The sequence below is a fragment of the Mollisia scopiformis genome, assembly GCF_001500285.1.
Source record: "Mollisia scopiformis unplaced genomic scaffold LY89scaffold_28, whole genome shotgun sequence".
Taxonomy (NCBI): domain Eukaryota; kingdom Fungi; phylum Ascomycota; class Leotiomycetes; order Helotiales; family Mollisiaceae; genus Mollisia; species Mollisia scopiformis.
This window is the reverse complement of record NW_017263608.1, coordinates 621713-634598: the sequence shown is the minus strand read 5'-3', so window position 1 is coordinate 634598 and position 12886 is coordinate 621713. Positions and strand designations below refer to the sequence as shown.

The window sequence follows — 12886 nt, the reverse complement described above, 5'->3', positions numbered from 1 at the left end:
ATGAACCTAGCCAGTTTAGCTGTCCCGCTGCGCCATCTGGCATGAATCTGCTCGTTCTGAAAGAGGGTTGCCTCGGTTCAGATTTGCGGGACTACCCAATTAAGGTCATTGGCGTCCGAGATGCACGAAACGGTCGAAAAACCGCGTCACATTCCTGGTAGATATTGAGAGTTTAATATACGATGTGCGAGGGTTCAGGCGCAAATCTCCGGGATCAAGAGGGGAACAAAATATAAGATGTCTAGGTCATCCCGTCCTGTCATGTGTCTGGCAGTCAACCAGCGTCCACTCCTTTGATCTCTTCGTTCGAAATGGCTGGCCTCACATTCGTCGCCGTTGCTTCTCTCTTTGCTACGTTCTTTTATGCTGCACCAACGAGTTCTAATGTTTCTTCTACTACTTCGAGTTCGACCGCTCTACCAACTGTCGATCTCGGCTATGTTGTCCAGCAAGCTACCATAAACGTGGGCTTCCTGAACTCGTAGTTGGAGTCTTCTCTAACATAAATATTGGAGACTGGAAACTATTATAACTTCTCCAATATCCGCTATGCCGCTCCTCCGACCGGCAACCTTCGATTCGCCGCCCCCGTGAAGCCAACGACCATAAATCGTACGCTCAACGATGGCCAACAAGGATCAATCTGCGCTCAAGCATCGCCATACTGGGAGGAGATTGCCTCATACTACCTACAAGGCTACGGCACCGCGACTTTGGAATACGTTGAGGAGGAAATCGACGCACTCGAAGCATCTTTGACCATCTCTGGCCTGGCGGCTCCTGATCCACGAACGACTGAAGATTGTTTGTTTCTTGATGTCATTGTACCCGAGTCTATCTATACGCAGAACACTTCCGCTCCTGTTCTTGTTTGGGTTTATGGAGGTGGATATGTCAATGGCGATAAAACTAGCACGGGCAATCCGGCGACTTTGATTGCTTCCAGCACGGAAGATGGCGGTGAAGGCGTGGTTTACGTTGCGATGAACTACCGCCTTGGACTCTTCGTACGTCTTGTGCAGCCATTGATCAAATAGAGACTAATATATGTCAGGGATGGTTGTCAGGCTCTACATTCGCTGGCGAGGATGGTATTCCAAACGCTGCTCTTTACGATCAACGTCTCGCATTCGAATGGGTTCAAGAGAACATCCATCTCTTCGGCGGTGACCCAACTCGAGTGACCGTCATCGGCGAATCAGCTGGTGCCGGATCAATCATGCACCAGATTACCGCCTACGGAGGTGCCATTGGCTCAGCTCCATTCTCTCAAGCGATTCTGCAGAGTCCAGGTTTCCCACCTGTCCCAGGAGATGCTGAGCAGGAGGCTACCTTCCAATCCGTTCTCACCCAAGCACAATCTCTGATTGCCTCCAACATTACCGATGTGGCTGCTCTCCGCGATGTTGACTTTGACACCCTTGCTGGTCTCAACACCATTGTTGTTGCCCGCTCTGCTCCATATGGAACATTTACCTTTGGCCCCGTTGTCGATGGAACGTTCGTTCCCGCTATGCCTGGTAAGCTCCTACTTGAGGGCAAGTTCGACTCCTCGCTCAATGTCATGGTTGGACACAACTCGGACGAAGGCCTTGAATTCACCTCCCCATTCCTAACCACCGAAGCGCTCCTCGAAGCCAACTTGGAAGCAGTTTTCCCTACTGCAGACAACGACACCATCACCTACATGCTCGACACCTTATGGCCCGCTGTATACGACGGCACTTACCCCTACACCACCCTCTTCGAACGCGCATCTTTAATCACAGCTGAAGTATCTTTCACGTGCAATACTCGGTACCTCGACCTTGCATTCGACAACCTCACACACGCCTACTACTTCAACGTCCCGCCCGGACTTCACGGGGAAGATATCGCATATACGTTCTTTAACAGCGACACGACTACTTCCGATGACGGCCTGCCGGTGAACGCGACCGTCGCAACGACGCTGCAGAAATACATCACCAACTTCGCCATGAACGATTGCGGAGACCCTAACGGTGACGGATTACCGTTCTTTCCTTTGTATCAGAGTAACAGCACCACGATGGTGATCGGAGACGGAGGAATCGGAGGCGTGATTACAGATACGACTGCGAATGATCGGTGTGGATGGTTGATGCAAGCTTTGTACGCTTAGTGATGAATCTTATGATGATGACTCTTGTATATACCTACTTGTCCGTACTAATGATCTAGACTGAATTAATCCTAATGATAATAAATCTAAACATTTTCATGTCTTTCTCCCACGTGTTCACGAAACAACTACCTACCTAGGTAAGTTCTTGCTAAGAACTTATCAAGCAGCCGTCCACCTAGACCTTGTATGCCCCGCCTTCCAGATCGGGAAGTGTTCCGGTCAGGGGAGATCGTAGTTCTTGCGTTTCATCCGATGGGATCCATGTCGCGCATCGGCTACTGTATCTCGGCTCCCCTTTTTTGTTTCTCAGGGAAACTGTTACCGAACAATGCTTGCGTACAAATCTCAAGCTAGGATTGCGTATTCGTTATCCTTTCGACTTGGATAATATGGAACAAGAAGTATTCGGAAGACGAAGGCAACTAGATTCTCGTCTCGAAAAAGATATGTAAAAGCCACATCATATACAACACAAAAGAAAGTAAGTGTCTGTCAAGAAATGACTAAATACTACACATTACCACCTCCCAAGAATCCCTCTCCACCTTCCTCTTCTCCTCGCCTCACCAACCCGCCGCCGCAGCATTTACAGACGCCCGTCTCGACTCCCCCGTCCCATTCCTCTGTATCGACAATGATATCGGAATCTCACCCTCCTGCTCCTCCTCCTGACTTTCTCGTCCGGGTTCTCGGTCGGACTAACCATATCCTTCAACCCGACTTCATCACCCTCCATATCGCCATCCGTCGTGATATTCCCTTTACTCCCGCTCCTGATATACCCTTTTCTGCCACCATTACTGAAACCCCGGGACCGACTCTTGCTGTGTCTGTAGCCGGATGAATTCCCCCGCGCAGTAGTCGAGCCCCAGAGTTTGGTGCGGGAGAGGAAGGCTTGGAAGAGTGGACGCAGGGTCGCCATGTTGGCTGCTGTGATGGCGAGGCCCGGTTCGATGGCGGACCAGATGACGACGTCGGTGGAGGAGAAGAGGAAGTCGGAGGCGTTGTCGACGAGCGTTTTGACGTAGGGGATGCGAATTATTACTGCGATTGCGGCATTGGTTTTTCTTCTTAGCATGTTTGGGATAGGGGAGGGTAAAGGAGAGGGGGGAAATACAAGATGCCTAAAGAGAGGATTGCTGAGACGGTGAGTTTGGTTCTGATGTTCATCTGGAGCTGGGATACGATGACGATGGGTCAGAGGGCGAGGATCACGTCGCAGAATGCGTTGACGCCTGAGTGGGTGTATGTCATGTCTCCGACTATGGCGGGAGCAAGACAAATTCCGGTCTCGCCGCCGAATTGCTCCCAGAAGTAGGATACGGGTTTGCATTGGAAAACTAGGAAGAGGAAGTAGGCGATGGTGAGAAGGGCGACGAGACAGATTATCGAGTAGAGGATTATGCGATGGGATTTCTTGGTTGCGATGCGAAGAAGGAAAAATGCGATTGAAAGTTTGAGGACGCCGGTTGTCATTGTGTAGGCTAATTCGGTGGAGAACCAGTACTGGATGTATATTGTCAGTATGGATGTTGAAGGACACTGGCAAAGATGACTTGCCATCATTGCTGGCGCGAGGTTCTGGAGCGAGATATCGATGAGATGTTTTCCCAAGGAGTGACTAATGCCTTCAAGCACAAAAATAGCAGTTAAAGTGAACAGCAGCTGAGACGTCTGTTAACAGGAGTATCATCCAATCAAAAACATAGACATACCTGTGCAAGTATAGCAAACCAATCCTCTATCCCGAAAGACTTGGCCATGAACCCCCTCACGTAGCATCTCAAAGCCGTTGTAACCCAGGTCAATGTCAAAAATAGTGCAGCAACGACGTCCACCTCAGGCGCTCTACTAGTCGCCATGAGGTGACTTCTGAAAGACGGGTGAGAATAATAAGTAATGCATAAACGATTGAATGAGAAACAGCAGAACAGTACGCTCATGCCAGCACCGCAAGTACTTCAAAACCAAACTTCGAAAATGGTTGAGAGGCCCTACCTATGTATGCATGCGACTTGAAGATATCAGAAACCATTGTCTTGTATGATAGTGACATGAAGTTTGGTTTCACCTCTGTGTGTCGACGGAGTGTTTGGAGTGGATAGTGTGGGTAGTGACCCTCTTTTTATGCAGGAGTCGTGAACGGCGCCTGAGCGTTTGAGAAGATTTTGTCTGTGAGCGTGCGTTCTGGGCATTACCCTTGGGTCGATCATCGACTGTCCTTGCCATTGGAGAAAAGAGACTCAAGCTTGGAAGAAAGATGTCTTATCTTCGTCCCAAAGTGTTCGTGGACCGAGTCGAGGTGGGGTGATGTGGGCCTGTCCGTTCAATTTTGAGCAAGAAACTGCACGAAGCGACACACGCTTTCGGAGCTTCAGTGTCTGTCAGATATTACTGATGCTGTTTTGGCAATATCAGAGCTTCTCAGTTGGAAATCGAGGATTCGAAGTGACGGGACGACTGCCCATGGTGCTGCGGTGTTCGTATTTTGATAGCTGGCGCTAATGCATCATCTGATGCCATGTTGCGGATCCGTCGCGGAAGGATAATGCATGTCCTTTTGACTATCGAATAGCGATAAGGAGACGTAAGTCTCTGGTGAATTGTAGCGAAGAGAGTTGAACAAATTTTGCTTCCTGCGACGTTGCTTCCACATCTCTTTCGAAGTTTCGTCATGGACCGGGTACAGCTATTCCACAACATGAGCTGTTCGCATTCTTGTAAGAGATGCGGCAACAACAAAGTTGGCTTGGCAATCACCGCACACTTGGGAGGTGGGAAGTCGAAGTTTTCGGACCAGGGTCTGGCTTCAGACAAGTATCGATTGTGGTCCGGTCTCCCACTATCCACGAGAGTGGCGGCAATAATAGATCTTATATAGATGGAACCCATCAAGGTTTCATACTCGATGACCCGCTTCTATCGGTGATTGAGCCAAATACGACTTCCAGCAGCCGAAAACTAAGACAGATGGGAGTACCCGGAAGTTACTCTTCGGAGGTTTTTTCGGGACTGTGGACATCGATATCGGAAGGTGGCTCGGCGCAGGATCGAAGAAAGTGAAAAGAGGAGTTCGTGTTCATCGACATTGCTATCTAGGGTATAGTGCAGGACAGATAATGAGCATTGGATCCATGCGTGGAAGCAAGTGGGAGTTGTGTCTTTCTTAGGAGGTTGCGATGAGCACGTGTTTGCCGTAATAAATTTGTTGATCTGGAAGGTTTAATGATCCTTTGAAAGGGCGATACCAAGACGAAGCCTGCAGATTCGAGTTTGAGAACAATTCTTATACCCGTCTACTTCTGTAGGCAAACGCATTAGCTAGACGTTACTCAATGGTAGTAGCACTACGAACCAGGAAACATCGACCTAGGTTGTCAGGCCTTTCTGAATTCTGGGGACTGTGTTTCTGTTGGGCGATAAAAAAAGAATCAATGGATGAGCAAGAACGATAACGCTTAGATCGTGCAATAGTCATGTTTGTGACCGGACAGAACGAATTTCAGAACCAGGAGGAAAATTGCTTGAGATATTTGGCAATGCTGTCAAGATCAACACTTCACCAATTGGGCTTCATCGTCCCATAATGCTATACATTGTTAGCATATATATTTGCAGGTGCCTCCCGATTTATCAGCGAAACTTAGAAGAGAACTCTTTCTGGTTGTCAGATAGTCGTAAAGTTCTCAGGATAGGCTTGAAATTGGTTGGATTCTTGTCTCACAATGTGTCAACGCCACCGACTTGCATGGAGTGCGGGGTAACAAGGACCCCGCATAGAATGAAATGAAAAACTGAACTTTGAATTTGTAATTCTGAGATGCCGACCGCCGCTGCCTCGACCGTAATCACTAATTGAAAATGACTGTCTTGTGCCCGTTGAGCAAGACTCGCTTTTCTGTAACCCATTTGACAGCATTGGCCAGAACCTTGCTCTCAACATTGCTTCCCTCAGTCGTCAAACCCTTTGGACTTAGGCCATGGTCGACTCTAACCACATCCTGCTCGATAATTGGACCTTCATCAAGATCGCTCGTGACGAAGTGGGCTGTGGCTCCAACAATCTTGACACCGCGATCATAAGCTTGGTGGTATGGTTTGGCACCCTTGAACGATGGCAGGAACGAATGGTGAATGTTGATGATCTTGCCGGACATAGCGGTGCACAACGCTGGCGATAGAACTTGCATGTAACGAGCAAGAACAATCAGATCGATCTTCTGCTCTTTGACTAGTTCCAGAATACGGTTCTCCTGCTCGGTCTTGGTCTCAGCCGTGACGGGAAGGTGACGAAAAGGAATCTTGAACGAAGCGGCAAGCGGAGCGAAGTCTGGATGGTTGGAGATGATGAGAGGAATTTCAATGTTAAGCTGAGAAATGGATTGGCGGAAAAGCAGGTCGTTCAAACAATGACCGATCTTCGAAACCATGATGAGAACTCGTGGCTTTTGAGAAGTTGAAGACAAGTCAAAGTCCATTGCCATCGGCTTAGCAATGTCTTCGAATGAGGTTCGTAATTGCTCAACATTGATGCCATTGGATGCATTATCGACTGGAGCGAAGTGTACCCGCATAAAGAATTTTTTGGATGTGGGATCTCCAAATTGCTGTGAGTCGACGATATTGAGGTTGTGCTGAGCTAAGAAACCTGTCACCGCATGGACGATGCCTGCCCTATCTGGACAAGAGATTGTCAGAATATATTCGTCTGGGTTGACCATCTTGATAGATCTTGAGGCTGTCTTTGATCGAGAAGTGGTCGAGGCCAAGTGTCGTGTGCAAATTTTCGGATGGCCAGAAACCTTCACGCTTTGTAGCCGGATAAATTGCCGCGAAATCGGCCTCGTCGTCAGATCTTGTGTTCTTGTGAGGAAGCCAAAGATTCGCACCCTGTTCGCCATCGATCTTGAGAATATGTACGTTGTTCAACGGAAGAATGTAAAATTTCGAGGTGCCAGCCATGTCACGTGACTGATCTCTAACTGAGATCGGCTAGCCTGAACATATCCCACCAAAGGGAATTGATTTGGAAGCGTCCAGGAAAGTGAAAAGCGTTATAGTCCTGGTCGCTGATAGTATAAAAAAAGCGTTGACGGACATTGAGGCTATCGCCTCCTGGGACCAAGATTTGAAGATTGACATTGACCGCAATATCAATGTCTGTCCCTCGTATGGTGACCTCAAATTGTCCGAAAAAAAGGCTGACAATTAGCATAACTCAAATACTCCAACTCAAAATAAAACTCAAAAGGAAATGTACAGAGGTTCCTTTTTCGGCTTTTGGACTCAGAGCTGGTTTAAGGGTACTACCCAAAAGCTCAAGCGATTTCAAGCACTCATTTCTGTCTTCAGAAGGGCTTGTGCTCTGGGATAGAGATGCCAAAATAGAATATGAGCACTCTGGAGCATGATAAACAAATAGACAAGGAAGACCTGAAATTTGCAGTAATAAAGGAGCAAGGGAAGAGAATACTTACGAGGGAAGAGCCGGCCGACGCCAAAGACACAAGGCCCCGGAAGGAGCTGGGGCTTGCGGGGGAGGGGACGAAGACGGAGACGGCGTTGGTGTGGGAGTGGGAGTGGGTGTGGGAGTTGGGCGGCGAGGGCGAGGGCTAGGACGAGGACGAGGCGGCCGAGGCGGGGAAAAATCAGGGCGAGAAGGGGGAGATTCAGGGGGAGGCAAGGGAGGAAGAGAAGACAAGCGGAGCGGCGGAAGGGGAGGTCCATTCGGGGGTGGGTGTGATGGAGGAGGAGCCGGAAAAACAGGGCAGCGGGGCGGGGCTTGGTTCGGATTTAGTTCTACATACACATATTAGTTAATTTCTTCTTTATTTTTCATATTAGGAACAGCTAGAAGGAACTAGCATCTGTATCACAAGATACAAATGAATGATGTTTGGAAAGTGATGCACGTCAAGAAAGTAGAAGAAGGAAAGGAAATTCGACTGGACAGGCAAGTTTCAGACTCATGTAACTAGCTCCCCTTATTGCTCTGCCGGAACTTTCAAAGTCTCAACTATCACCCGTCTCAAAATTTTATGTAGATATTATAACAAAGTGCTTTGTTTAGAAACACCAAGGTTTCACAATGCGCTTCTTGATGGGTCAGAAAAATACTTCGCCAACAATTGGACTTCTTTGTTTTATTTCACAACACCATTGAAAGACTTGAGATGACTCTGGTGTAAAGAGGTTCAAGGTTTGATCCGAAACTTCTTGAAATCATAATCTCTGCAATCGCTTTCTGACTTTCTGAGACTCCAAGATTGGTAGCTCTCTCTGATTCCTCGAGACTTCTCCAATCCTACTACGGGACTTCTACGGCAATTCACTTCTGAGTCAACAGGGTAAATTCATTTTCTCCAATCTCTTCAATGACCAAACTCTGAATTGACACTTGTCAATCGCGATCCATTTCCAAATCAACAGTGCAACGTCAATGCTCCAAGCGCTTTTTTGGCCAGGTTATGAATTGGCACTGCCAGAATCGCATCCCCGCACTCAAATCAGCAGGGCATGTTCCATATTCTACTTCGGACGCCAGGATACCCATTGACACTTCTCGATCATGATAGCAGGAGCCTCGCTCGGTATTATTTTCCTCATGAATTATTCAATCCAAATTTGGTTCGTTCCACAAATGTCGATGGACACTTCCAGCTCCGTGCATGAGAGAAGTGCCAAAATCAAAGCAAACGAATTTCAGAGGCATTGGTGCTTACCATGTGGTATCGTATCTCCCTCTCCACTCTCTTCACTTCTTCTCCTTCTCTGGATGCATCATTTGTAGAGATCGTAGCCAAATGTGGCTAGATCCAAGAACAACAGTGCCACATCCACACCCAATGTGGCTTTACTGCCACGAAGAGCACGCAAATTGGCCGAACTCTTATCTTTCTGGTATTTAGCACCAGTCTGGTGCGGAGACGCAGCGCCGAAACCCAAGGCAAGAAACGCAATAAGGATGCCCAGAGCATCCGCCCACAGCCACCAATTTCTTCGACCGCAGAAGACCTGCCACCACCACCAAATGATACCGTAAAAATTCTCCTAAGAATTAGCTCCATGAATTCTGGTTCGATAGAATGCATGATCTTACGCCGATGATCATGGTGATCACCGAGGGGTCGGTGATCTTCGACAGCGCGGCTGCTGTCCAAATGGACAGCCCGATCGTAGTGAAAATTAGAAGGCCTCGTGCTAAATATATAGCGAAGCCTGTTGGTGATTGCCGAATGTGCTCGCAAGCAGCGACGACGAGCAGGGAGGTGAGTTGTGACATGGTTGGCTGGTGGGATGGTGAGGAGATACAGAGAGACACAGAGAGAAATGCATGATTGCGACCGGGGAAACAACAAATATGATGCCACTAAACAACTGTATACTCGTTCTTTCCTTCACAGAGAAAGCCATGAAGTTATGACGCGGAATGGGTCAGAATTGAACAGTATAACCTAAACCTCAGCTTCTATTTCAAATGTAGGTCGTTTTCCGTCACGCCTGTAAGTTCCCTCGCCCCAACGTTTCTCTTCTACCTCGATTAACAACTTTTCAATCGCTACTACATCCGGGAGACGCATCTTGACGCGCAAAGCCATATAGTGGTAGCCGAAAAAGAAACCCGTCGAGACGAGCGGTATTTGAATGAACACGAGGAACACAGCCAGCACGATCGCTTTGGCGACAAATTGTGGATCTTCACAGCTTTCCACAGCTGTAGTGACATTAGAGGAATTCATGATGCTAAATTCCAACTTTTGGATTCACTGATCGGTGCTCAGTTCTCGGCTTGATTCTCGGCTCAAGTTTCGGTTCGATGTTGAAGATCGGTGCGATACGGTGGCCAGTTGCTTGGACTACCAAAGTCAGTCAGGATGCACGATATGTATTTGCGCACTCACAATTGCGTTTCTGTGCTGCGATATATCAATGCAGATCGAAAATGTGAAATTTTTGGGGTAGGTAGAAACAAAATATGTGAGAGGAATGTGTGTGTGTGGATGAGAAGAATATGAGAACACGAGATATGATATGGCATGGAGAAATTACTAAATGGACTGGCGCATGACGAAACAAGAGAGTAGTTTGAAGCGCTTGCTTCATTTTGAGAAGTTCTACCCAAAACCGAAGAGTTCGGATGATGGTAACGTCATGAGAAAGTTTGGTTTCGTGGTTCGAAGAAATGAACTAAGCGAGCGGCCTGAAACTTAGGTAAGCAGCTACAGCGAAAATGGAAAGCTTACCTGATCGCAAGGAAAACTAGCATCTAGAATAAACGAATTCGAAACTTACCCATTACATATCCCACAGAGAAGTTCAGCAAACTAATGGATCTGAATCAGCTTTAGTGAGCTCAAGTAGGGATGGACCAGGTTCTGATTCCAGCTGCAGTGCGATTTTGTCAATTTTGCTCCACTACGATCACGGCGTTTTGCCTATCGCCACTGAGTCTATGTTGGACCATTTTTAACAGACTGGTTTGATTCAAAGCCTCAGCTGTACCGGCTCGCAAATGAGGCAGCACGAAAACGATCCGAAGTCGCGCTAGATATGCTTGTCTGTCTTCCAGACATGGACTCTGCCTGCAATGGAGGCTGGCTCTTCGAATACGTTCAAGAATATGCATTGAAAGATTCACCCTAGCTGGGAAAGCGTTGGAGATTTGATAGTGCACATAAGATCAGCGACCCATGCACCATAGACGAGAAGCTCAAACGATTGAAGATATCCTTGGGGATGCTGGAGTTTTGAGAGGGTGGTAGGACTATCACAGCTTCTCAGACACCATTCATGTTCTTTGTGTTTCTGGTCGAACAGGGAAAATGAGAGTGAGAAGCTTGTATGGTAGACTTTTATCCAAAATTTCCATCCAACCTTCGCCACTCTCGTAGCTCCCATAAGCATGCCTGTACCTAGCAATGTCAGGCTTCGGCTCCGATATTTCCGATATAATATCTTTGAATATGAATAATATATCGGGCGAAAAAATATCGACTCGAATATTATTCAAGTGATTCTGCATCATTCGAATGAATATTCGATATATCGTACACGTGACCGTAAAATAGTTGTTCCAGCGCCGTAGCCAATAGAACCCTTGCTATAGATAGTCGGATTCAATCGGGCAAATGGTCGGATCTGGCCGGCTGACATGCTAGCCTCAGGCTTTAAGACTTGAGCCGCAATGTGGCTCAAAGCTGACTAATATTACTTGAGCTGAATGGAACGCCACTTATTTGACCGAGTAATGCCTTAAAATTTAGGAATCCAAGAAATATATCCTCAAAAACAAGGCTTTCAGTACTAATTTTAATATATGCGATATATTCGATTATTCATTCAATATCGTACTTCCTAATTTGGACGATACGATATTTTTTATTCATTCAACGGATTCGATATCGGCACGATATTATCGAATAATTTAATATCGGCGGGGAAGCCTGCAGGCTAGCATCGACACTCCTGCAAAGACCTTCAAGCCAATCCAACCACCACTTCCATCTAAGATTGCTCCCGCAATAGGAGTTCCGCATAGACTCCCAAAACCTCCAATCGCAGAGTTCATACCCAGCCTGGTTCCAAGTCGCCTCATATCCGTTGTCAAGCTTGCCACTGCAACAGCTGGCAATGAGATAAATCCACCGCTGAAAATTCCGTACAGGACTGCAAAAGTAACCAAGCCACCCTCAGAGGATGGTGGTATTGCAATCCAGCATAGTGACAGAGTGCCGGTAAGAATCGAGGTCAGCATTAGCATATTGACAGGTCCTGCATGCCGGTCAAGAAATCTAGAACTCAGACGACCAATGATAGAGCTTGCATTCAGGATCGCCAGGAGGTAGGTTGTGAGAGAAGTCGGAATAGAATGTCCGGACGAAGAGGTACTTTGAGCATAGGACTGAATGTAAAAGATGGGTATGAAAAAGGAGACGCATCCCAAGAAAATTGCCACACAAAAAAAGTCGTAAGGGGCTTCTTTGAATGCAGTAAGGTCCAGCAATGTACGAGTCTGCTTCTTGGTTCCCGCAGCATTTGAAGATGTGTTTGGCGAGGGAGAATTTCCTATTCGCGACAGCGATGGGTGATGTCGGAGTCGCATGACGGACAATGAGATGCTGCCGGTAGCCAGAGAAAGAAAAGCCAAGACTCGCACTGCCCATCCGAGTCCAATTGAAGCTTCCAGCTTCCGGAATATAATTGGGTACAACACTCCCCCTAGACTACTCCCTGTCGCCGCCACACCGACAGCTAAACCTCTTTTCGTTGAGAAGTACTGCGGGAGGCTGCTTACAGACGGCATGAAGAGCGTACCGGCTCCGAGACCGACGCAAAACCCTTGCGCGAGTAGGAAGTGCCAATATTGTGTCCCTAGACTTGTCATCATTGTTCCAAATACGACGAGGAAAGTCCCAGTGCCAATCAATGTGTGAAAGTATCCTATGTCGTGAAGTGGTCCTGTGATTACACCCACAAATCGCAGAAGAAAGACTTGAATAGAGCCGATCCACGAGATAGCGGAAGGACTAGAGTCTGGGAGTAAACTTTCGTAATATGTCTGAAAAACACCAAAACTGTTCATTATGCCCCTGTATTGTCAGGAGTCAATCTCTGAATGTCCGTCAATGTGAGATTGACGGTCCTTACCAGGAGTTAAAGAATAAGAAGAAGGCGCCAAGGACTTGAAGCCATGCAGCGAAACCTCCATCTGGTGGCGGACCAATACTTGTGTACCTGAGT

At 47.4% G+C, this 12886-nt stretch overlaps 7 protein-coding genes across 7 annotated transcripts; 1 reads left to right on the top strand and 6 right to left on the bottom strand.

The window, feature by feature from the left end:
• Positions 1 to 311: 311 nt before the first annotated feature.
• LY89DRAFT_657263 (alpha/beta-hydrolase) lies at positions 312 to 2214 on the top strand (the record flags this gene model as incomplete). The annotated part of the gene is made up of 3 exons (XM_018212421.1): positions 312 to 464; positions 516 to 1007; positions 1055 to 2214. The coding sequence occupies 3 exons, from the start codon at positions 312 to 314 to the stop codon at positions 2141 to 2143; spliced, it is 1734 nt and encodes a 577-aa protein (XP_018064124.1). The 3' UTR covers positions 2144 to 2214.
• Positions 2215 to 2732: 518 nt separating this feature from the next.
• LY89DRAFT_740839 (uncharacterized protein) lies at positions 2733 to 3224 on the bottom strand (the record flags this gene model as incomplete). Its single annotated transcript, XM_018220644.1, has 1 exon — positions 2733 to 3224. The coding sequence occupies one exon, from the start codon at positions 3222 to 3224 to the stop codon at positions 2733 to 2735; it is 492 nt and encodes a 163-aa protein (XP_018064123.1).
• Positions 3131 to 4272, bottom strand: LY89DRAFT_276909 (uncharacterized protein). Its single transcript, XM_018206422.1, has 4 exons — positions 3862 to 4272; positions 3707 to 3811; positions 3264 to 3652; positions 3131 to 3190 (listed from the first exon to the last, which is right to left on the bottom strand). The coding sequence occupies exons 1-3, from the start codon at positions 4087 to 4089 to the stop codon at positions 3344 to 3346; spliced, it is 642 nt and encodes a 213-aa protein (XP_018064122.1). The 5' UTR covers positions 4090 to 4272; the 3' UTR covers positions 3131 to 3190; positions 3264 to 3343.
• Positions 4273 to 5937: 1665 nt separating this feature from the next.
• LY89DRAFT_690178 (putative Formyltetrahydrofolate deformylase) lies at positions 5938 to 7057 on the bottom strand. Its single transcript, XM_018216048.1, has one exon. The coding sequence runs from the start codon at positions 6574 to 6576 to the stop codon at positions 5998 to 6000; it is 579 nt and encodes a 192-aa protein (XP_018064121.1). The 5' UTR covers positions 6577 to 7057; the 3' UTR covers positions 5938 to 5997.
• A 1815-nt stretch (positions 7058 to 8872) lies between these two features.
• On the bottom strand, positions 8873 to 9514 carry LY89DRAFT_276883 (uncharacterized protein). Its single transcript, XM_018206421.1, has 2 exons — positions 9246 to 9514; positions 8873 to 9193 (listed from the first exon to the last, which is right to left on the bottom strand). Exons 1-2 carry the CDS (start codon positions 9426 to 9428, stop codon positions 8927 to 8929), a joined length of 450 nt encoding a protein of 149 aa, XP_018064120.1. The 5' UTR covers positions 9429 to 9514; the 3' UTR covers positions 8873 to 8926.
• A 3-nt stretch (positions 9515 to 9517) lies between these two features.
• Positions 9518 to 10289, bottom strand: LY89DRAFT_690176 (uncharacterized protein). The gene is made up of 2 exons (XM_018216047.1): positions 10048 to 10289; positions 9518 to 10002 (listed from the first exon to the last, which is right to left on the bottom strand). The coding sequence occupies exon 2, from the start codon at positions 9883 to 9885 to the stop codon at positions 9601 to 9603; it is 285 nt and encodes a 94-aa protein (XP_018064119.1). The 5' UTR covers positions 9886 to 10002; positions 10048 to 10289; the 3' UTR covers positions 9518 to 9600.
• A 1173-nt stretch (positions 10290 to 11462) lies between these two features.
• On the bottom strand, positions 11463 to 12736 carry LY89DRAFT_690174 (MFS general substrate transporter). The gene has a single exon (XM_018216046.1). The coding sequence runs from the start codon at positions 12726 to 12728 to the stop codon at positions 11571 to 11573; it is 1158 nt and encodes a 385-aa protein (XP_018064118.1). The 5' UTR covers positions 12729 to 12736; the 3' UTR covers positions 11463 to 11570.
• Positions 12737 to 12886: the final 150 nt, after the last annotated feature.

Bases quoted from the DNA above. Each gene is read 5' to 3' on its own strand.
- LY89DRAFT_276909 (XM_018206422.1), bottom strand. From the start codon at position 4,089: ATGAGCGTACTGTTCTGCTGTTTCTCATTCAATCGTTTATGCATTACT. The intron at 3,812-3,861 runs GTATGTCTATGT...CAGACGTCTCAG, and splicing joins GGTTTGCTATACTTGCACAG to CTGCTGTTCACTTTAACTGC. The intron at 3,653-3,706 runs GCAAGTCATCTT...ATATACATCCAG, and splicing joins ACCTCGCGCCAGCAATGATG to TACTGGTTCTCCACCGAATT.
- LY89DRAFT_690176 (XM_018216047.1), bottom strand. From the start codon at position 9,885: ATGAATTCCTCTAATGTCACTACAGCTGTGGAAAGCTGTGAAGATCCA.
- LY89DRAFT_276883 (XM_018206421.1), bottom strand. From the start codon at position 9,428: ATGTCACAACTCACCTCCCTGCTCGTCGTCGCTGCTTGCGAGCACATT. The intron at 9,194-9,245 runs GTAAGATCATGC...AATTCTTAGGAG, and splicing joins TGATCACCATGATCATCGGC to AATTTTTACGGTATCATTTG.
- LY89DRAFT_690178 (XM_018216048.1), bottom strand. From the start codon at position 6,576: ATGGTTTCGAAGATCGGTCATTGTTTGAACGACCTGCTTTTCCGCCAA.
- LY89DRAFT_690174 (XM_018216046.1), bottom strand. From the start codon at position 12,728: ATGAACAGTTTTGGTGTTTTTCAGACATATTACGAAAGTTTACTCCCA.